This window comes from Ailuropoda melanoleuca, chromosome 12, assembly GCF_002007445.2.
Source record: "Ailuropoda melanoleuca isolate Jingjing chromosome 12, ASM200744v2, whole genome shotgun sequence".
NCBI classification, from domain to species: Eukaryota; Metazoa; Chordata; class Mammalia; order Carnivora; family Ursidae; genus Ailuropoda; species Ailuropoda melanoleuca.
In genome coordinates, this window is record NC_048229.1 from 29,022,981 (window position 1) to 29,046,783 (window position 23,803).

Consider the following 23,803-nt stretch of genomic DNA (forward strand, 5'->3'; position numbering starts at 1 on the left):
AACTTACAACCCTGAAATCAAGAGTCTCAAGCTCTACTTACTGAGCAAGCCTGGTACCCGAATGGCAGTTATTTTTAAAATACTGCTAGGATAATTGGTTATCCTATAGAAAAAGTGTGTCTAAGTGCCCTACACAAATCAATGCTTTATGTATTAGACTAAAAGTCAGTGAACTTATTTGATTGATATAGGGCCAGACAGTATTTTAGGCTTTGCAGGACACATACAATCTCCATTTATTTAACCCTTTAAAATTTTATTTATTTATTTTTATTTATTTATTTATTTATTTATTTATTTATTTTTTAAAGATTTTATTTATTTATTCGACAGAGAGAGAGACAGCCAGCGAGAGAGGGAACACAAGCAGGGGGAGTGGGAGAGGAAGAAGCAGGCTCATAGTGGAGGAGCCTGATGTGGGGCTCGATCCCATAATGCCAGGATCACGCCCTGAGCCGAAGGCAGACGCTTAACCGCTGTGCCACCCAGGCACCCCTATTTATTTATTTTTTTAAAAGATTTTATTATTTATTTATTTGCCAGAGAGAAAGCCTGCAGACAAGCAGAGCGAGCAGGCTCCCCCCTGAGGAAGGAGCCCAATGCGGGGCTCAATTCCAGGTCCCTAGGATCATGACCTGAGCCAAAGGCAGACACTTAATGACTGAGCCACCCAGGCATCCCAATCCTTCAAAAATTTAAAAACCAATCTTAAGGTCAAAGCCAAAAAGGCTGTGGGCTGGATTTTGCCCGTAGGGTGCAGTTTGCTGACCCCTGGAACCCTAAATACGCAGAGCAAAACTCGAAAAGTTTTAGAAGAAAATACAAGAGAATGTTTTTGAGCTTAATGTGGGGAAGGATTTCTTTAAAAAGACTAGGTAGTGGGGTGCCTAATTGGTTGAATCCATTAGGTATGGGACTCTTGATTTCAGTTCAGGTCATGATCTCAGGGTCGTGAGATGGAGCCCCATGTCAGGCTTTGAGCTGTACATGGAACCTGCTTAAGATTCTCTCTCTCCTTCTCCCTCAGCTCCTTACCACCCCGAACCCCCCCCCAAGAAAGACAGACAGAAAGAGAAAGAAAGAAAAGAAATAGATAGAAACTATAATGGGAAAGATCATTAAATTTCAACTACATTGAGGTATTTCATATAATATACATAAAAAAACAGTAAAACAAGCTGCACATTGAGAGAATATATTTGTAATAAATTTTAAAAAGATGAAAACAAGATTATATAAAGGACTCTTATAAATCAATAAGAAAATGACAAGAATAAAAATCAATGGGCAAATATTCACAGAAGAGGCAACTCTGAATAGCCAATTAACCTTAAAAGATACATTTAAAAAATTTAATCTCTACACTCAACCAGGGTCTCAAACTCAGATCAAGAGTCACACAGCCTATGGACTGAGTCAGCCAGGCACCCCCCAGATACTATATTTTTTAAAAAGATTTATTTATTTGAGCGAGAGGAGAGTGTGCGTGTGAGAGAGAATCCTGAAGCCGACTCCCCGCTGAGCCAGAGCCTCACATGCGCCTCTATCCCAGGACCCCCAGATCATGACCTGAGCCGAAAGCAAGTCACTTAACCCGCTGAGCCACCTAGGCCCTCCAAGATACATTTTAAATTGGAAACTGACCAATTTGTGGATGAGCCAATTCTCAGATATTTTATCCTCCCCCCCAAATTCACAGCAACTCCTACTGGAATGGATAATTTGAACAGGTTTTGGACATTTCTATAAAGTTATAGTTAGCCGATTTATACTGTCTTAAAAGCTTGTGACTGTACTTGATTTGTCTCTGTCCTAGCTAACTATTCCTGCAGGTGGGGCAGCCTGGATTAGAGAGCAGAGGAAGGGAAGGCGGGCGCAGAAAGCGCGGGCCAACGCATCAAAGTGACAAAACAGCATTCTCCAGAATACTCTTCCAGTAACATTAGTTGCAGTCAGCTGCGCTAAGATCTGATGGCACTGTGATCAAGAATGCTTGCATGTGATTCCTTCGAAAACCATCCGCACCGCATTGCTTAAGCTATGACAGCATCATAGCTGCTTTTGTATCCACTTACTTCATAGTCCACACTTTCAAATTTCAACACTTGGTGTTTTCCAAACAGGCCTGGAACAAAAGGTGGCCTTGACTGTGAATTTATATTGTGAGCCTCACGCACACCCTCCAAGCCTAATCTCACTGGCCGAGATGCCCACTTAGATCCCAGCCTATGAGACGTTCCCATAGCCTCTTTCCCGGGGCGTGTTCCCCGCTGTACGGACCCCTAACACTCGCCAACATGGCTGCGCTCAGGGCCGCTCGTTTCCAAGAGTTTCTCGTCCGTCCGTGCAGTTTGCGCAGCGTTAACTGTAACTCCCAGCGCCGCGGCGCAGGGGCTGAAGCGGCGGGGCGGGAACAAGCCGATGCACGGCAACAAGCCGGTGCACGGCCTCGAGGCCCCGGTGAGCGGCGCGAAGACGGCCGGGGCGATCGAACAGCCGACGCTCAGCGCGGGAGAGCTCAGGGAGCAGCCCCAGCCTGAGAAGACGCCGGAAGTGCCGTCGTTCCGGGCCCCGCGGCCAACGTAGAGGGTTCCCGGGAGCTGGGCTTGCGGCCGGGAAACGAGGAGTTCGCAGAGGTGAGGTGTGGTAGCTGGAGATCGAAGTGGATTCGGGGGAGACCCAGGTCAGCGGAAGAGGTTAAGGAGGGGAGAGGCTCTGCGGGCGTCCGTGGCTCTGAGGCTGGGATGCCTTTGCTACTAGGTTGGGGGCTGCGATGGTCAGGCATTCCAGGACTGAGACTCGTGAGGTCAGAGTTTGGGCTCCGTGATTGAGAACTGGAGGGGAGTGGGTATTTATCAGTGAAAGCGTTGTCTGCACTGAATGCGGGGCTCAGTGATGGAGGAGCTGGCAGTGAGACACCTGATGACCTTTATCACCGCCCCCCCCCCCCCCCCCCCCCCCCCCCCGGCCTTCAGTCCAGTTCCTCTCCCAGGACTAGTTTGCAAGTCTCCTTTCGTCCCCACAGATAAGAATTTTAGGGAGATCAAGGATTAAGCAAATCTAAACTGGTAAGTTTTCTAACTTACCTAGTTAGTTTACCTAGTTTACTAGTTTACCTGGATATTTGCTTTCAGATTCTGACACCAGTAAAACAACATTTCTAGCCTCCCAATTCTATTTCCCAAAGATACTGCTTATTCAAATAGTATATTTCAGTTTTTGTCTTTTATTTTCTCTGCTTAATTTTCATAATTCAGATAAAGTGGAAACACTGGGATAATCTGCTTTTTTAAGTTACTCTCATATTCTAACCATTTCCATAAAACAAATTCTCTTATTAAGAATTTTTGTAATGGCTACACTAACACACAAACAGGTAAGAGAAGGAGTGGCATTGTGACTAGAATCTGAACAAGTACTTGCATCTATTTGGATGGCTTTGGAATATTTGAAATATTTAGTTATTACTTTTAGGATTTGGCATTTACCCAGTGGTGTATTTCCCTGACTCTTCTCCTTCCTGGTGTTTTGTTTTGTTTTGTTTTGCCTTTGTTGCAATTGTAAATAGTGTCTTTTTAACCAACCTTTCATTTCTAATTTTTCTTTTCTCCTAATTTTCTTTAGCTGGTAAAACAATTTAAAAATATTATTAGGGGCACCTAGCTGGCTCAGTCATAGAGCATGCAACTTTTGATCTTGAGGCCGTAAGTTTGAGATCCACATTGGGTGGAGAGGTTACTTAAAAGAAAAATGTTAAAAAAATAAAATTAAATAAAAATATTATTAAACATTATTTTGTTTTGGTCACTTCACCGAACCTTTGTTACTGATAGCTTTTTCCGGCTCAAAATTTTATTATGAAATTATGAAAACAATATCTCATTATGAAAAATTCCAACACAGAGAAGTTGAATGAATTTTACTGTGAACATATACCCACCGTCTAGATTGTGCCTTTAACGTAACATTTTACCAATTTGCTCTATCAGTTATTTATACTTCTCGGCCCTACCCATCTCCAGATACTACTGGCCCAGTGACAAGTGTGTGGATTTTGGGATGGAATGAATCTGGCTTTTTAACCTGGATTCTTGCTCTTACTGGATTACTTGGGTGAGTCACTGTGATTTGTGATTTATAATAAATACATATTTAGTTTTCGTCCTTCCTGGCAAGAGCTCTTAAAATCCTTGGGAATTTCTAAGCCTTAAGAGTAATTAAGGTGTCTTTTGTTATATTAATGAGACTTTTAGAAAGCACCTGTGAGTGGGGGCTGGTTGCCAGGGGAACCAACCATGTGATTAGAGGGTTGGACTTTCAGTCCATCCCCATAACCTCCGTGGAGGGCTGGAGGGCTGCGGTCTGGAGGTGGAATCAGTCGCCAATGGCCAATGAGTTAATCATGCCTGTGTAACAAAGCCCCCATTAAAAACCCCACAGGCCACGGAACAGAGAGCTTCCGGGTGGGAGAACTCGTGCAGGTCCTGGGAGAGTGGCAAACCTGGAGAGTGGCATGGAAGCTCCTTGCCCTTTCCCCATACCCTCTACATCTCTTCCGTCTGACTGTTCTGAGTTATATCATCTTATAATAAGCTGGTAATGTTGTAAGTAAAATGTTTCTCTGACTTCTGTGAGCCATTTTAGCAGATTAATTGAACCCGAGGAGGTCGTGGAAACTGATTTATAGCCAACTGGTCAGAAGTGCAGGTAACAACCTGGATTTGGGATTGACCTGAAGCAGTGGGGGGAGCAGTCTTTCTTTCCTCCCCATAATAACTGCTATCTTGTTTTATATCATACATATCTTCATGCTTTTCCTAGATGTGAATGTACTCACGAACAATACATTCTCTTTTTTTGTGCGTGTTTTAGAAACAGATGAGAATGGTAGTATATGTACGTATTAAAAAAAATTATAGGTAGTGTTTTGTTGTGGAAGTAATGAATTCCTAACCCACCAACGGCTCAAATTTGAAATAGCTGTTGGAATTTTATGCCATGTTTTCCTCAGCATAAATTTTGGTGATCATAGGACTTTTCTAACCTACAAATACATTCTAGCAGACACTGTTAGTTACTTGCTGTTGCAGAAGAGGCAACAAGCTCTTAGAAAGTCCTGCTTACAAGGTTGTCCCTTGCCTGACACCTGGGAACTTCGATTTAGGGAGGGTTCTCATCATTCTCTATTGAATGGCTCACTGTGCATAACTGTCCTTTCAAACAGTATGGTTGGGGCGCCTGGGTGGCTCAGTCAGTTAAGCATCTGCCTCCAGCTCAGGGCATGATTCAGGGTCCTGGGATGGAGCCCCGCATCAGGCTCCCTGCTCAGTGGGGAGCTGCTTCTCCCTCTCCTGCTCCCCTCGCCTGTGGGCTGTCAAATAAATAAAATCTTTAAATATATATATATAGTTTATCCTAAACACCTGGTCTCCTCTGGGATTCTGGGATTTTGGTTTGTGTTAGGCAGTGGGGGCCTACATGAACCCCCAGTAAAAAGCCATGGGCACTTGAGTCTAATAAGCTAACACATTTCACGTGTGTTATCACAACCTGTTGCTAGCGGAAATAAGTATATCCTGTGTGACTTCATGGAGACAGGACTCTTGGGAGCTGGCTCTTGGGAGCTGGCACCTAATTTCCTCCAGATTTTGCCATATGGACCTTTTCTCTCTGCTGATTTTGCTTTGTATGTTTTTGTGGTAATAAATTATATGCTGAGGCCTGTGAGTCCTACTTAATCACTGAACCTGGGGGTGGTCTTGGGTATTCCCAACGCATCTGCCCAACATCCATTCACTTCCTTCTCCTTTTCTAACAGATTCTCCAGGTGTTCCTTGGTTTGTGGCAACATGTCTCTACTCTGTGCCTCCGTCTTCAGATGGTCTCATCTTCCCTCTGTGTCTGGTACAAGGGGACTTGGATTTAGGGCCCATCTGGATACTTCTGGATTTTCTTATCTCAAGATCCTTAATTATATCTGCAAAGATGTAATTTTCCATATGAAGTCACATTCACAGGTTCATATCTTTTTTTGGGGGGGGGCCACCATTCAACCCAGTACAAATGGGTGTGGATTTTAAGGGAAAATGTGTCCACAAACTAACCTTTCTTTTCCACCTTCGCTTTCTCACTCATGCTACTTCCACTTAACAGAAGAAAGGCATACTTCCCCCACGTTCAGACTGTTATGTTTTATTTCCCCGGGTTATATAGCCTTTGGGGCACCAAGTAAAGAGACAGTTACAATTACTGGCTTTGACTTACGGTGGGTGCACAGCAGCAGTGTCAGCATCTGGGCCCAGAGTGAATGTGTCATCCGAAATGAACTTGCTCTTCATCCCTAGGTCCTGGATTCCCAGGAGTAAGAGAGATCCAGTAAAGCACGAGCAGGAGGCTTCTGGAGTTGCATTTGGCATTTGTGGGACATCCTCGTCCTAAGACTGAGATTTCTGAACAGAAAATTAGTGCAGATCAGAAGAGACTAACATCCCTCTTACTTGGCATTTCTTACAGAAGAAAATGATGAAAGCCCAGGTGACTTTTGGTTTGTTTTATTGATAATTTGAGTCCTTCGTGGATTTGTGGAGGCCTGAAAAAAATCAGTTCAACTAAATAAAAAGCATAAATTGGGGAAAAGGGGCTCTGGGGAGAAACAGACTATACCTTCAAAATCAGGACAGAGTGGGATCAGGAACATGTTCCTAGAGTTCCTACCTGACCAGTGCTGGAATATAACATATGGCTGTGCAGGATCCTGCTGGTGACATAAACCATCAGAGTGCTTGTCCTACCTCTGAGAGCCTCTGCAACCGGAAAATCAGAGTAAGTTACTTCATAGGCACTGACTCAGGACAAAGTGGATCAGTTCCTCAGGAGAGGTCACCACTTCATGGCACTTAAGTCTTAGGAACAGTTTTTGATGGTTTCTTTCCAGAGGTGATGTGGTGAGCTCTGTGTCCTCAGCAGCCTTCTCTTAATCGATGTACCAGCATGGCTGTTGCTCACATGATTATTCTGAGTCCCTGGGGGACCCGATCAAGTAGAATTCAGTAGACAGGTTTTGAAGAGCCCACAGCCTCATGACTTGCATACCCACCCTTGCTGCCATCTGGATTTATCCTTGAGTAGAACCTAAGGTGCCAGTAAAATGGAAGGTTTGTACAGCTTCCAGAAGTCCTCTGTAAACAGGTGGCTGAACTGGTGGTTGAAGACAGATTTGGCCATAGGGAGTTACAAGTTCTGTTGTCTGCTAATGGGTTGGGTTGTTGAGATCCACAAAGGTTATTTTGGAACTTCAGCTTATCTCAGAAAATACAGAGCCTTTACTTCTGTGTTCAAAATCTAGTTGTTACCTCCCACCTTTTTACTGCCTTTATTTTAATTACACAAATGACTCACTGTGGCATAATAAAATGTGTGTGTGTGTGTATATCATCTATCTATCTATCTATCTATCTATCTATCTATCTATCTATCTATATTTGGTCTTGTCTCCGGTTCCTGGCAGAGCTCCTAAATCCCTCTTATTTCGTGAGTGGTAGGAGTAATTAGTGTCAGATAGGACTGAATTATAGGACACCTAGTGTTGGACAATGAGAGACTTGGAAAATTGGTACTGTAAAAGACACCACTTATTTGGTGTCAGAAAGAACCAGTCTCAGGGCACCTGGGTGGCTTAGTCGTTAAGCGTCTGCCTTCAGCTCAGGTCACGGTCTCAGCATTCTGGGATCGAGCCCCGCATCAGGCTCCTTGCTCAGCGGGAAGCCTGCTTCTCTCTCTCCCTCTCCCCCTGATTGTATTCCCTCTCTCTGCCTCTCTCTCTATCAAATAAATAAATAAAATCTTTAAAAAAAAAAAAAAAAGAAAGAAAACGAACGAGCGAACGAACCAGTCTCAGGACACATTTTCAATGTAAAAGAGTCATTATCTAGTACACATAGTGATAAAATTCCCCTCCATACATTTTCCCCCCCTTAATTCTCTGACACATCATAAACAAATGCTTGGTTGTGTGCTCTTGTGTTCTGGGCATTTACCTGTGGGGACATCTATATCTATGGGTGGGTTTATATGTGCATACATATACAAGAATCTATGTAGGTAAATACATCTATTAAGACTTTTTTTTTAAAAGATTTTATTTATTTATTTGACTGAGAGAGACAGCCAGCGAGAGAGGGAACACAAGCAGGGGGAGTGGGAGAGGAAGAAGCAGGCTCCCAGTGGAGGAGCCTGACGTGGGGCTCGATCCCAGAACGCCGGGATCACGCCCTGAGCCGAAGGCAGACGCTTAATGACTGTGCCACCCAGGTGCCCCTCGATTAAGACATTTTTACATGAGTGAAATTATACTATGTCATTCTGATGTCACTAGCATTTAGTACAGTGATTGACAAAAAGGTGCTAAAACACATATATTGCAAATGATCTCAGGCTAGCGAGAGGATTTAATGGCTGCATTTTACAGAAATCTGTGATGTGTTGAATGAAAGGATGATGGAATATTTTAATGACTTTCCTTCCTTTGTGATTAACTGAAATAAAATAAGAATACAGAGGTAGCCTACAAGGTGAAAATGAGCAGAACAACTTCCTTCACATTTCTCTTGAGTGGGGAAAACCTTGCCCTTCTGTGTCCCCTTTACTCTCACATCACTACCACACTTTTATCACTTCTGATGCCAGATGTGTGGGGATTTCCACTCCCCCCAAGCAATTTTCTGACACCAGCTGGGTTGTCTACAATTCAAATCAATTCTGACACTAGCTACCTGGAGTTAGTGTGTCAGATCCCAGGTTAAGGGCTCACTCTCACAAGACTCTTCCCCACTCAGATGTGAACTGGAAACAGTAGCTCCCCAGGTTACTAACAACTTCTGTCTGACTTGACTACAAATTGGAAGTTCTCCACAACCCTTCCTTGGGTTCAAATTCAGGTTCAGTTAATTTGCTAGAGGGGCTCACAGAACTTGGGAAACACATTTACCAGTTTATTATAAAAGGATATGATGATAAAGGATACAGATGAACAATCAGGTGGAAGAGATATGTCGGGTGAGGTATGTGGGAAGGAACATGGAGCTTCCATGCCCTCTCCAGGCACCACTCTCCCAGCACCTCCACATGTTTAGCAGCTCAGAAGCTCTCCGAACCCTATACTTTTGCTGTTTTACAGAAGCTTCCTCACCTAGGCATGACTGATCATTACATCTATTTCCAGCCCCTCTCCCTTCTCAAGAGAATGGGGGGGGGGCAGGTCTGAAAGTTCCAAGCTTTTCTTTTTTTTTTTTTTTTTAATTTATTTTAGACAGAACAAGCAAGCATGAGCAGAGGAAGAAACAGAAGGTGAGGGAGTGAGCATCTGAAGCAGACTGTGGAGCCCCATACAGGGCTTGATCCCGTGACCACAAGATCATGACCTGAGCCAAAACCAGGAGTTGGACGCTAAACCGACAGCCACGCAGGAGCCCTCAAAAGTTCCAAGCTTCTAATCATGGCTTGGTCTTTCTGGTGACCAGCACTATCTAGGAGCCCAACCAGTTGCCCCATTAGAACAAAGACACTCATACTGTTCTTAACGCTTAGGAATATATAAGGGTTTCAGGAGCCCTGTGTGAGAAACTGGGGTTAAATATAGAACAGAAGATGATCCTAGGGCCCTTATCACCTAGGAAATTATAGGAGTTTTAGGAGCTCTGCCAGGAGCCAGGGGCAGAGGCCAGTATATATATTTTCTATTATCTCACACCTTCCATTTCAATAAAAGGGAAGTACTCATATTAAACAGGATCTGTCGTTACAGGAATCGCTGACACTGGAGGATGTGGCTGTGGACTTCACCTGGGAGGAGTGGCAGCTCCTGGCCCCCGCCCAGAAGGAGCTATACCGGGATGTGATGTTGGAGAACTATAGGAACCTGGTGTCAGTGGGTGAGGACAGCTCCCCTTCACTCAGACGGTGCCCAGCCAGTGGCCTGTCCTCTCTCAGCTTCTGAGCTGTGGCATATCTGTGCTGCTCTGAAGTGTAGATTCTCTGTTCCCTCCCTGGCCCCTGAAGAGAAGGTATAACCTATCCTTATCTTAGAGAAAAGCCTTTGATTTGTGAACATGCAAATTGTGTAGTCCCTAACATATACTATTCTCGTATCCTTGCAGAGCCCGGTGCAATCTAATGAGCCTAAGTCTTCTGTCATTTTCCATAAACAGGGTATCAAGCCAGCCAACCAGATGCACTCTCTGAATTGGAACAAGGAGAACCACCATGGATTTTAGAAGATGAAGTCCAAAGTCAAACCCATCCACGTAAGTGAGAGAAAACCAGCAAGGCAGGGGCTGGGGGGTCCGGGGGAGGCTGTGGAAGTCACTTTCTTGTCATTTAGAGAAGGCATCATAATGGTGAGGGTGTCTGAGGATATGGAAATTGAATTATGTATCCCTCTCCCCATATGAGAGCTTTTTCTTTGTGGGAATTTAGAGGAAAATACATTCTTTTGTCTCTTTTTGGAACTAATCCCTCCTTATTTCTTAGATCCCTAGGATTTTTCTTGCTTAGATTTCCACATCTTCCCATTCTTCATCACTTGTCAGAGTTCCTTTCACCTCTCTTGCTATGAAATTCCTCTTTCTGTGTCTCTCTGCTAAGAGAAAACTTTGAATTCATTGTTGTCTTCTGACTAATACAACTTCCTGCCCCATTGGGAAATACTTATTTCCCTCTATAACATCCAGCCCCATCTAGGATGCCTTGCCCCCATGGTTACCTGGTTTGTTAATATACACTTAATCTGCTTCTTTTTCTCTTTCCCCACTCTGAGCTTCTTTAAAGGTTCTCCTTTTATTTTCTACTCTATCTCAAAGGCCTTAAAATCTTATTTTATTGAGAATGTTGAGTTCTTGTTCTCTGTGGAGATTTCCAAGTTGAGATCTCCTTTAACATTGTCTAATCTATATACAGTTGACCCTTGAACAACATGAGTTTGAACTGCATGGATTTTTTTCCATACACTACTATAAATAATTATCTTCTTATGATTTTCTTTTTTTATATATAATTTTTAAGATTTTATTTATTTCAGAGAGAGGGCACAAGCACGAGCCAGGGGGAGGTGCGGAGGGAGAAGCAGACTCCCCTCTGAGCAGAAAGCCTGATGTGGGGCTCGATCCCAGGACCCTGGGATCATGATCTGAGCTGAAGGCAGAGGCTTAAGCTTAACTGACTGAGCCACACAGGTGCCCCTCTTCTTTATGATTTTCTTAATAACATTTTGTTTCCTCTGCTTATTTTATTGTAAAAATACTGCATATATTATGTATAACATACAAAATATGTGCTAATTGACTGTTTCATATTGGTAAGGCTTCTGGTCAACAGGCTATTACTATTTATGTTTCGCGGGAGTCAAAGTTATGTTTTTGACTGCCCAGAGGGTTGACATCCCAACCCCTGTGTTGTTCAAGGGTCAACTGTAGCTAACCTGTTTCCATGGCAGCTCCCTGAGTTCACACTTACAAAGGAGAATGATCTTCCTGTAAGAAATTCCCTTCCTATCATCTTTATTAAAGTTTTAAAAAAATATTTCCTGGGTTTTTGTTGAGGTATAACTGACATATTAGTTTCCAGTTTCATCATTTTTTTTTTTTTTAAGATTTATTTATTCCAGAGAGAGAACAAGCTCAAGTGAGCCAGAGGAGGGGCAGGGGGAAAGAGAGAGACCCAAGCAGACTCTGCACTGAGCGCAGAGCCCAACACAGGGCTTGATCTCACAACCCCAAGATCAGACCTGAGTCAAAGCCAAGAGCTGGATGCCCAGGCAACTGCACCACCCAGGTGCCCCATCATTTTTTTAAAAATTGAGATTCTCGGGGCACCTGGGTGGCTTAGTCATTAAGCATCTGTCTTCAGCCCAGGCCGTGATCCCAGGGTCCTGGTATCGAGCACTGAATCGAGCTCCCTGCTCTGCTGGGAGCCTGCTTCTCTCCCAATCCCCCTGCTTGTGTTCCCTTTCTTGCTGGCTGTGTCTCTGTCAAATAAATAAATACAATCTTAAAAAAAATAAAAAAATAATTTAAAAAATTGAGATTCTCTTCTACTTTTATACATCTTAAATCCTGGCCATGCTGGTAGATTACCTTGAGGCTTGTCTGCTCTCTGGGGTATTTAAGGTGTCTGCTATTCCTCTTCTTTAATTAGGAAAGATCTTTATATAATTTCTCATTCTCAGTTCCTAGCCTAAAGCCTCATGTCCGCTTTACTATAATTCCTTTGTATGTGTGTTAATTCTAATCTTTCTTAGTTCAAGTTAGATTTCGTTGAATTCTTTTCCCTAAAGCTTTCCTTTTTCTCCCCATAGAATGATGACATTAAGTCCCAGTTGACCACATTACCATCCATGACACAAATTTCACTTCTTTCAAAGACCTAAGTCTCTACACTCAAAAAGGAGGAGGCATAAATATAACAAAAATAAATATGCAGTTTGAGTTTTATAAGATGAAAAGAATAATGGAGATAGATAGTGATGATGGTTGCATAACATTTGAGTATCTTTAATACCACTGAACCATAACCTCAGAGTGGTTAAGATGATAAATTTTGTGTTACGTGTATTTTATCAGAATTTAAAATATGGCAAAAATACATAGAAACTGTGTCTAGTGGTGAAAAGGGCTGTGAACACCAATCCATTGGCATAGTGGAACAGTGGGTGATGGGGTTGGGGCCTGCCCTTTTACGAATAGGAATGCCTGTATAAAGAAGCTGCCTGTGAGAAGAGGATGAATGACATGAGTAGGTTTCCTGGATGAAAAATGAAGAGAATGGGAAGTGCAGAGCTAGAGGCAAGAGTGTGTTTGAAGAACATCAAGGAAACCTGTGTGGATAGAGCAGAGTGAGCAAAAGGGAAAATTTTTGGAGATGAAGTCAATGGAGTAGTAGTGATAGGTTGGTTGGTCATATAGGGCCTTATAGTCCATTTCAAGGACTTGATTTTACTCTGGTGAAGTAAAGAAACATTTGGAAGTTTAAAGTTTAACACAGTGACAATATAATTTATATTTTAGAAGTGTCACTTTCACTATGGGTATAGTCAGTCCTATCCTGGAATAGGGCAGGAGTTGAAGCAAAAAGCCAGATAGGAGACTAGTTGTTGGTGACTTCACTAGGCTTGAGGGGTACTGGAAGATTCTGTCTGTGTCCAAATCTCCCTTTCCTTATAAAGATACCAGTCATTGGCCCAGCCTAATCCAGTATAACCTCATCTTAACTTGATTATATCTGCAAAGACTATTTCCAAAAAAGGTCACATTCGCAGGTACCAGGGGGTTAGCAATTGAATATATCGCCTTGGGGAACAAAATTCAGTCCATAACATGGAATAGGAAAAAAAACGATGAATGATGATGCTAAGAATTTTTGGCCTGAGTGGAGTTGTCATACGTTGTGACAGGGAAGATACGTGGAGGAGATTTGGGCTGGGAAATCAGGAGTTGTATAATGGAGATTCTAAGTTAGATGTGCTTGTTAGCGTCCAAGCAGAGCTCTCTGCTACAGTTTGATGTACCTGGATAGTTCAGGGAGAGGTTAGGTGTAGAGATAGAAATCTGGACCAGATGAGATCTCGGGACTAGATCCAGATAAAGAAAACAAGAGTCTTGGACAATTAGGGATCAACAGATGAGTGTGTAACAAACATGGTAGAGAGAAACCACATGATAAGCAAGTGTTTCGTGAAAGACAAAGCCATAAACATTGTCTTGAGAGTTGCTGATGCATCAAGATAAGAACTCAGGGATAAGGATGTCATTTTTTGTTTGTTCTTCCCACTCAAACAATAGGTATTTTCACTTTGAATTCTTTCCATGAGTGGTTTATGCTACACAAAAATACAGCATTATCTTCCTTCTCTGAATTCCCATTATACTTTGTGTGCCAGTCACACCAGCCACTCCTAGAGATACTGTATCTGTATGATGTGGAGATGATGAGTCCCACTCTTGAGTCAAGGGCCTGTTTTTCATTCCTCCTTGTGCAAGAAAATGCAGCTTAGTCATCCATTTATTTCTTCATCAAACGACTATAGCTAGGTTGGGGAGAGACCACACTTTTCCATCTCTCTGTCAAGCATTTCTTAAATGCCAGGTTTTTATTGAAGGGATTTTCAGTATAATCTTACCAACGTTCCTTCCTTGGAAAGTCTGGTTTTATTAGAATATGGGTATTCTGTGGCTATGTCTTTATGCAGAGCTCTATGGATACATTCTATGGATATGTCTTTATGCAAAGAGTGCTATTGTGACCCTAGCTGATGAACTGCTGTCCTAACGCACAGTAAAGGAGATTGAAATTAGTGGGAAACACAGAAATGTTTTTCTACAGCCATCCTTCAAAACATCCAGATTTCTTCGAATTTTCATTTCCTTTGCTTCCTCAAACCAGGGTTACATTTGCAACTGCCTACTTTATTCTTTTTCTTGCGTGTTTACCGTTTCTCTTTCCACCCCTAGAATCTGGACTTCAGGGAAAATAAAGAATATTTTTGTGTTTTCTAACACTAGGACTATGCCTGGTATACGGTACTAGCCACTTAAGAAGGATGTATGGAATGAGTGAATAGTGTCTGTCACCATTTTGAATCAGGTGTCTCTCCAGCCTCTGTGATCTGATGCTGCTAGTGACTTCCTTGTATTTTACTGTCTCCAGGGTCCTACTTATAAAGCACACAATTTTATTTGTTTGTTTGACAGAGAGAGGTAGAGAGCAAGCACAAGTAGGGGGAGTGGCAGGCAGGGGAGAGGCAGGCTCCCCACTGAGCAAGAAGCCCGATGTGGGGCTCGATCCCAGGACTCTGGGATCATGACCTGAGCCAAAGGCAGTTGTTTACCTGACTGAGCCACCTAGGTGCCATAAAGCAGACAAATCTTGATTCATTGTGAATTTACCGTTTTACACTGATAGTCGTCATCTTTTGATTTGTTTTATATGATTGTGTTTTTAAACATTTCTAACAGATAAGGAATTAGTGTTTAACGAGTACCAATTTTTAAACATTTCCAACAGATAAGAAGTTAGTGTTTAACAAGTACAGTATTTTTCAGTTTAGGAAGGTGAAAATGTTTTAGAGATGAATAGTGGTGATGGCTGCACCACAATGTGAATGTACTTAATGACACAGAACTGTACACTTAAAAATAGTTAAAATGCTAAATATTATCTTATGTGTATTTAACTACAATTCTAAAAGTTTTTTTTAAGCTTTATTTATTTATTTAGAGAGGGAGAGAGAGGGGAGGGGCGTAGGGAGAGAGAGAATCTTAAGCAGGCTCCATGTCCAGAGCAGATTCTGACGTGGAGCTCAGTCTCACAACTCTGAGATCATAACCTCAGCCAAAATCAAGAGTTGGATGCTTAACCAACTGAGACACCCAAGCGCCCCTAAAAGTATTTAGTTGTTGTTGTTGTTTTAAGAGATAAGGAATATATATAAGGATATACTTGGAATTTCTTTTAGGTTGATATCATAGGTTTCCCACTAAAGAGCCAGCCATCCCACAATATATTTTTTTAAGATTTATTTATTTATTTTAGAGAGCACACAAGAGAGCAAGAGTGGGGGCAGAGGGAGAGACAGCCTTTTTCTTTTTTTAAAGATTTATTTATTTTAGAGAAAGAGCATGCATGCATGGGGAGGGAGGAGAGGGAGAGAGAAACTGACTTCCTGCTGAGCACAGAGCCCAATGAGGGACTTGATCTCACAACCCTTAGACCTGAGCCAAAGTCAAGGACTCTTAACCAACTGAGCCACCCAGGCACCCCAGGGAGAGGGGGTCTTAAGCAAACTCCATGCTCAGTGTGGAGCCTGTCCTGGGGCTTGATCTCATGGCCCTGAGATTACTACCTGAGCTGAAACCAAGAGTTGGATGCTTAACCAACTGTGACCCAGGAGCACCCCTCCCAACAGTATTTTTGGACCAGTTTTATTCCATATGATGGTCACAGAAGGATTCTCTTCTTTCCTAGAAATTCAGAAAGTTGATTATCATCTGCCTCAGCACTTACAAAACCCAAAAGTGCCAAAGAGAAAAGAACAGTGTTATGAACTGAACACATGTGGAAATGTTCATCAGAGCAAAAGTCATTTTCCTTTCAGGCCAAATCACGATCGGTTTCATTTACATGGAAAAACTTTGAAGCCACACTTAGATTTAATCAACCAAAGTAGAAGCTGTGACATAAAAGAGCCTGCTGAGTATAGTGGAGATGGGAGATCCTTTCTCTGTGCTAATCATAAGCAAACTCATACTGAAATTAAATTTCATGAAAGTAGAAGACCCATCAGCACTAAGTCACAATTCATTAAACATCATCAAACACACAAAACAGAGAAAGCCCACGAATGTACTGAATGTGGGAAAGCCTTCCTCAACAAGTCTCAGCTCACAGAACATAAGACAATTCATACGGGAAATAAACCCCATGGATGTAGTATATGTGGGAGATCCTTTTCCAAGAAGTTCAAGCTCACTGAACATCAGCAAACTCACAAAGGAGAGAAACCCTATGAGTGCTGTGAGTGTGGGAAAACCTTCCTCAGGAAATTTCAGCTTACTGAACATCAGAAGACTCATACAGGAAGTAAACCGCATGGATGCGGTGTATGTGGGAAGGCATTCTCCAGAAAGTTCAAGCTAACTGAACACCAGAGAACTCATACAGGAGAGAAACCTTATGAATGTCCTGAATGTGGCAAAGCCTTCTGCAGGAAGGCAGAGCTGATTATACATCAGAGAAATGAAAGAGGAGAAAGGCCCCATCAATGCAATGAATGTGGAAAAGGTTTCTCCAGAAAATCACAACTCATTCTACATCAGAAAACCCATACAGGAGAGAAATCTTACATATGCAGTGAATGTGGAAAAGGTTTCATTCAGAAGGGCAATCTCCTTATACATCAGCGAACTCACACTGGAGAGAAACCCTATGGATGCACTGAATGCAGTAAGGCCTTCAGCCAGAAGGCATGCCTCATAGCGCATCAGCGATTTCATACAGGAAAGACTCCCTTTGTATGTACTGAATGTGGAAAATCTTGTTCACAGAAATCAGGACTCATTAAACATCAGAGAATTCACACAGGAGAGAAACCCTATAAATGCAGTGACTGTGGGAAAGCCTTCACTACAAAGACAATGCTCACTGTCCATCAAAGAACTCATACAGGAGAGAGACCCTATGCATGCAGTGAGTGTGGGAAAGCTTTCTCCCACATGTCATGCCTTGTTAAACATAAGAGAATACACACAAGAGAGAAACATGTAAATTCAGTGAAGGTTGAATATTCTTCCACAGAGGGTCACAGCTTATTAAATACCAGTGAATTCATGCAGGAGAAAAGCCCTGTTAATACGGTGACTGTGCAGATGCCTTCTATGATCTCTCAGACCTCATCAAACATCAGTAGGTTCCTCACAGATAGGAATGCAGTCATAGTGGGACAACCAGTTGTCAGATGTGCACCCTCAGGAAATACCAGAGAGTTTGTACAAGAAAGAAGCCTTATGAATGCAGTAAGTGTGGTCGTGCCTTCAGTGGTCCATTACATCTTATTTTATGTCACAAAAAACACATAGGAAAAAACTGGTACATTCAATTCGGAAAAGCCTTGAGCAGTAATGTCTAGCTGATTATATGGTTATATATAAACAGAAAGCCTATGAATGCAGAGGCTAGGAAAACTGTTTTTTGGAAAACAGACCCTGTCTGTCATCAGTGATCACCACAGATCATCAGTGAGCTTATAGTGAGTAGAAATATCACAATGGAAAAGTCCTTACCCTCAATATGTGTCCATTTATACTGGGGAGAAACTGTTAGAAGGCAGTGAATGTGGCAGGGTTTTCAGTGGTACATTCTGCTTTATCCATTAGCAGATGAAATCTCAGAGAAAACGCTGTTAATCCACTAATTGTGGAATACCTTTAACAAAATACTAAAGTTCTTGTGAAGCAAAGAAGGCTTCTCAAAGTGAGAAATATTTGAGAGCTTTATGTACCTTTTCTAACTTGACCTGTACATCACGTGATACACCTGATGGGCATTTTCGGACAGGATACCTTGAACCACATTCCCAGTTACCATGTTAATGATTCCATAATTTAGAGGAGATAGTCTCTGCCCTACATCACTGGTTAACATTATCACATTATATTCACTTTTCCCATTTGTGGATTCTTTTTCTAAAATTATCTTCAGTTCCCACCCAATATCATACAATGGTTAGCTGTTGCATTTCTTTGGCTTTAGATTTAAGTTTTATTTCAGGCAACTGAAGTCCTTCAAAAATGAAATGAATCTATTAAACTCATGAGTATAACTGAATGTCCTTGAATGAATATAAATTGAATTTAAAAATAAGACCAAGCATTATACAATGTCATCATAAAAGTGATTTTTAAAATTTTCTAAACTTGAAAAGGTAGAGAAACCACGTTTGCAAAATGAACTAAAAGCCCAAGGACAATTAGTAACTTAAACTTATAAAATAAATAACAAAATACATTCCAACACAGCTCTTGGTAATTTTTTTTGAAAACATGAAAAAGGTAGGCAATTTGAATACAAATCAAGATGACTACCTCCATCCTAGTTCTCCTCCTTCCCAGATTATTAAAATTATAATTCTCAGAATGCTGGGAATCGGAAGTTCTAAACTCATAACTATCCAGTTGCACTCTTCCCTTGGAGGTAGTACCCTGTCTAACCCTACCTTTTGTCTCATTGATGGAACCACCCTGACATTCTTCCTTGGCATCTAGTCCCATTTTCTCTCAGCTCAGAGGGACTCAGTCCTACATACATGAGGAAGAGAAAAGTAGATCTTCATAGAATCAACCCTGGCCTGATATACTCCATGAAGCCAGAGAGAATTTGAACTGGACCTGAAGTAGGCATAGAAGCTCTGGAAGAGTAGGCTGAACTTAGTGCTGGACTGGAATACTAGAGGCCTGTAATCAGCCTGGAAAATATTTTCAGAATCTAATATGTGTAATTTTTTTTTTTTTAAGTAGGCTCCATGTGCAGTGTGGAGCCCAGCATGGGGCTTAAACTCAGGACCCCGAGATCAAAAGTTGGATGCTCAATTGAGTCACCTAGGCACTCCTGATATGTATAATTAGTTGAACGTAGTCAGGGGTAATGGTAGGGGCTGGCATAAAACTAATACAGGAAGAGGTTCAGACCAAGTCCCCTGCTGGAAAAACTGCAATCTGAAAAAGGGCATTAGATTAGATCTCAGAGAGAAACTAAAGTAGAGGCCTGTCAGTAGATGAGGTATTTTAATGGCATTTAGACAGGTGATTTTTTTTTTTTAAAGATTTTTTATTTATTTATTTGACAGAGATAGAGACAGCCAGCGAGAGAGGGAACACAAGGGGGGAGTGGGAGAGGAAGAAGCAGGCTCACAGTAGAGGAGCCTGACGTGGGGCTCGATCCCATAACCGCCGGGATCACGCCCTGAGCTGAAGGCAGACGCTTAACCGCTGTGCCACCCAGGCGCCCCGACAGGTGATTTTTTAAAATCAATGACATAAACACCACTAGAATCACTTGGAGAGAACATCTCAATTGTTAAAGATTTTGATACGAAATATAAAGACCTTGGGTCACGTATAAACATTACTGTATCAATTTCAATACAAAGCATATTATAGTATCAACGTTATATGTTTATGCTCAAGTATAAGATCTTAAATGTAAGTTACACACTGTAAAAGCTAAACTAAGCTTCCTGAGGGTAGGGAACTTCTGTTAACCCCTATACACAAGATGGCTAGAAGAATATGTGATATAGAGTAGGCACTTGATAAATATTAATTGACTGAATCTCCTTCAGTAAGCAGTCGGGTCTTGCTTAACGAAGATTTAAAGCAGGGCCAGGAAAAAATTAACTAACTCAATAATTAAACAGGGCCAGAGAGGTCCAAGCTGTTTTCAAGTAACCTCAATGTATCCCAAAACAAGCTTTAAGAATATAGGGGTGCAAAAATACCCTGATCTCTCCTGCTCTCCCCACTGCCGCATAATAAAGTTGACAGTGTTTGTCATCCAACCAAAACTTTTTTTTTTTAAAGATTTTATTTATTTATTTGACAGAGATAGAGACAGCCAGCGAGAGAGGGAACACAAGCAGGGGGAGTGGGAGAGGAAGAAGCAGGCTCATAGCAGAGGAGCCTGACGTGGGGCTCGATCCCATAACGCCGGGATCACGCCCTGAGCCGAAGGCAGACGCTTAACCGCTGTGCCACCCAGGCGCCCCCATCCAACCAAAACTTATAGGTCAGGAAAATGTGACCAGTGTTGAAACCAATCAGAAGTGACTAAAGCTGACACATATGCCAGACTGAGCAAACTGTAACTGTATAGTTACAGCTGTATTCCATTAGATCAAAAACATAGAGGAATGATTAACATGTTAATAACAATGTGTTGGGTTTATAAGATATGTTTTACTTCATATTTTATAAACCCTCCCAGAATATTGTTGTTTATTCACTATCTTGATCAGAGAGTGGTGGGCAGTTAACAATTTCCACTAGGCATTCTTCACAATACCTTTTGCCCCCCCCCCCCGCCCCCAAGAACTCAAGGCTTTTCTCTTTTGTTTAAGTTCAGGTTCTCTAAGCACTTTTTCTTTTTAATAAAAGCTTTTGTACTTGAGTTTCTTTTGGCTTGTCATAAAATTCACTGATCTTTCCTTTTGCATACACAAATATGTTAAAATACTGTTCCTAGGTTTTAAACTCTACACCCACCCCAACCTGTTTTTCATTTTGGATAGTTTCTGTTGCTGTGTCTTTGAAGTTCACTAATTTTTTTTCTTTTCTTTTCTTTTTTTTTTTTTAAAGATTTTATTTATTTATTTGACAGAGATAGAGACAGCCAGCGAGAGAGGGAACACAAGCAGGGGGAGTGGGAGAGGAAGAAACAGGCTTCCAGTGGAGGAGCCTGATGTGGGGCTCGATCCCAGAACACTGGGATCATGCCCTGAGCCGAAGGCAGACGCTTAATGACTGAGCCACCCAGGCGCCCCATAAAGTTCACTAATGTTTTCTTATACAATGTCTAATCTCCTATTAATCCCATCAAATGTATGTTTTATCTCAGAAGTTGTAATTTTTATCTCTAGAAATTTGAATTGGGCCTTTCTTTTTATAGCTTTCATATCTCTATTTAATATGGCTTACGTTTTTTTAAGCTTTTATTTAAGTAATATCTACATCTAACATGGGGCTTGAACTCACAACCCCAATGGAGCCAGCCAGGTGCCTCGACATGGTTTACTTTTAACCTAATATTTAAAGTGAGTTTTTAGTGGCGCCGGGGTGGCTCAGTCGGTTAAGCGTCTGCCTTCTGCTCAGGTCATGATCCTAGGATCCTGGGACTGAGCCCCACACTGGGCTCCTTGCTCAGTGGGGAGCCTGCTTCTCCCTCTTCCTTCTGCTCCCCCGCTTGTGCTCTCTCTGTCAAATAAATAGATAAAATTTTTTAAAAATAGAGTAGTTGGACCTTGCTTTTTTATCTAATTGATAATCTCTTTTTACTGGGGTATTTTGATCATTCATAATTAATGTGGTTAGGTTCAAATTAACAATGTGCAATTTGTTATTTATCCATCTGGTTTTGCTCCCCTTTTTGTCATTTTCTACCTTCTTTGGGAGTAACTATATATATTTTTTAAAGATTTATTTCAGGGGGAGGGGCAAGGGAGAGGGAGACAGATTCCCCACTGAGTGGGGAACCCAACACAGGGCTTGATCCCAGGACCTGAAATCATGACTTGCGCCAAAATCAAGAGTCAGATGCTCTACCTACTGAGCCACCCAGGCACCCCTGGAGTAACTATATTTTATGATTATCTCCATTGTCGGCTTATTAGGCATAACTTTGTTATTTAAGTGGTTCCTTTAGAGTTTATAGCATGTGTCATTCACTTATCAGTGTATCTTCAAGTTATTATACCTTTTCATGTATAGTACCAGAATCTTATATACTTCAATTTTCTGTAGCCAGATCAGCTTCATTGAAGAAATTATCTTCTGGATGCTCCTGGAATATATTTTTAGTGGATGGGTAAACTGGCTTTACATGATAATTACACATTAGCATTCCTAACTCCATATACTTTTGGAATCTTTACAAAATATGAGGAAATTTCTGGCATTTAAACTTCAGTGTAGGCCACCTTTGCGTCCAGTTTCAGTCAACCACCCAAGCAAACTGTAGAACCATTCTAACTGAGCTCAAACATTAAAGCCAGAAGCAATTCATGGTCAGCCCATATTGTTAAATTTGCCTGATCCAAATTTTTGTTCCTTCCACCATAATCCCACAAATGTTTCCCAGGATTCTGTTTATATAAGCAATATATAAAAAATAAATGCTTCATGACTACACTGGGTTTACCCAAAGAATGCAAAGTAAGTTAAATTTTGTTTAATTTTCTTTTTTTTTTTTTTAAAGATTTTATTTATTCGACAGAGATAGAGACAGCCAGCGAGAGAGGGAACACAAGCGGGGAGTGGGAGAGGAAGAAGCAGGCTCATAGCAGAGGAGCCTGATGTGGGGCTCGATCCCATAACGCCGGGATCACGCCCTGAGCCGAAGGCAGACGCTTAACCGCTGTGCCACCCAGGCGCCCCAAAATTTTGTTTAATTTTCTAAGCAATGTAATTCACCATTGTATTAGACTGCTTTGGCTGTCATAACAAAATACCACCGAGTGGGTGTTTGAAAAAAACAGAAATTCATTTTCTCACAGTTCCAGAGGCAAGAAGTCCACAGTCAAGTTTACTGTAGATTTGGTTTCTGGTCAGGACTCTTCCCGGCTTGCAGACATCTAGCTGCCTCCTCACCATGCCCTTGCAAGGCATTTCTGCAGTTCGTCTGCACAAAGAAAGAGTTCTCTAGTGTCTCTTCCAATAAGGACACTGAACTCACTGGGATCAGAGCCCCACCCTTAGGACCTCATTTAACTTTAATTACTGCCTTAGATGTCCCACCTCCAAATATAGCCACACTGGGTGTTAGGGCTTCTACGTGTGAATCTGAGGGGACACAAACATTCAGTCCATAATATTCCACCCCTACCCCGCCAAATTTATGACCTTTTTGCATGCAAAATACATTCCAACAACCCTCAAAGTCTTAACTCATTCCAGCATCAATTCTAAAGTCTATATAGTCCAAGTCTCATCTAAATCATATATGGGTGAGCCTTCAGGTGCAATTTACCCTGAAGCAAAATTTCTCTCTAGCTGTGAACCTGTAAAATTAGAGAAGTTACTCACTTCCAAAATACAATGGTAGGACAGACATTCCCATTCCAAGAGAGAGAAATTAGAAGGAAGAAAGGGGTATGGGTCCCTCAAAAACGCAAAACCTAGCAAAGCAAATTCCACTAGATCTTAAGAATAATCACCTTTGGTTACTTATCTTTGGTTACCTCAGGCTGCCAGGCATTGTAGGTCACGTTGTAGGTGGGAATCATAACACTCTTGCAACTTTATATTCAAACCAGAAATTTTACATTCTTCATTACACTAGAATGTAAAGCTCCAAGGGTATTTTTGCGTGCATTTCTGGCTTTTGTATCCCTAGCATGCAGAACAGTGTTTGCCACATAGTAGGCATTTTATAAACATCCGGATGAATGAATGAATAATCCCTTTAATTGGAAGGCGCTCTAAGCCTGGTTATGTAACTGGGGAGCGGGTTCTGCACTGGGAGTTCATGAGTTTAATCAGTTGGGCTG

General features: G+C 41.8%; 1 protein-coding gene across 16 annotated transcripts; it reads left to right on the top strand.

The window, feature by feature from the left end:
• The first annotated feature begins 1,930 nt into the window (after positions 1–1,930).
• Positions 1,931–19,452, top strand: LOC100480379 (zinc finger protein 649-like). 16 transcript variants are annotated; one of them, XM_034639111.1, is made up of 8 exons: positions 1,937–2,683; positions 4,023–4,113; positions 4,441–4,707; positions 5,819–6,017; positions 6,345–6,534; positions 9,803–9,929; positions 10,206–10,301; positions 16,015–19,452. In XM_034639111.1, exons 5-8 carry the CDS (start codon positions 6,520–6,522, stop codon positions 17,622–17,624), a joined length of 1,848 nt encoding a protein of 615 aa, XP_034495002.1. In that variant the 5' UTR covers positions 1,937–2,683; positions 4,023–4,113; positions 4,441–4,707; positions 5,819–6,017; positions 6,345–6,519; the 3' UTR covers positions 17,625–19,452. The 16 variants fall into 16 exon arrangements, with proteins under 16 accessions (XP_034495011.1, XP_034495009.1, XP_034495010.1 ...); XM_034639108.1 differs by having other exon boundaries at positions 1,937–2,636; XM_034639109.1 differs by having other exon boundaries at positions 1,937–2,636; positions 4,441–4,604.
• Positions 19,453–23,803: the final 4,351 nt, after the last annotated feature.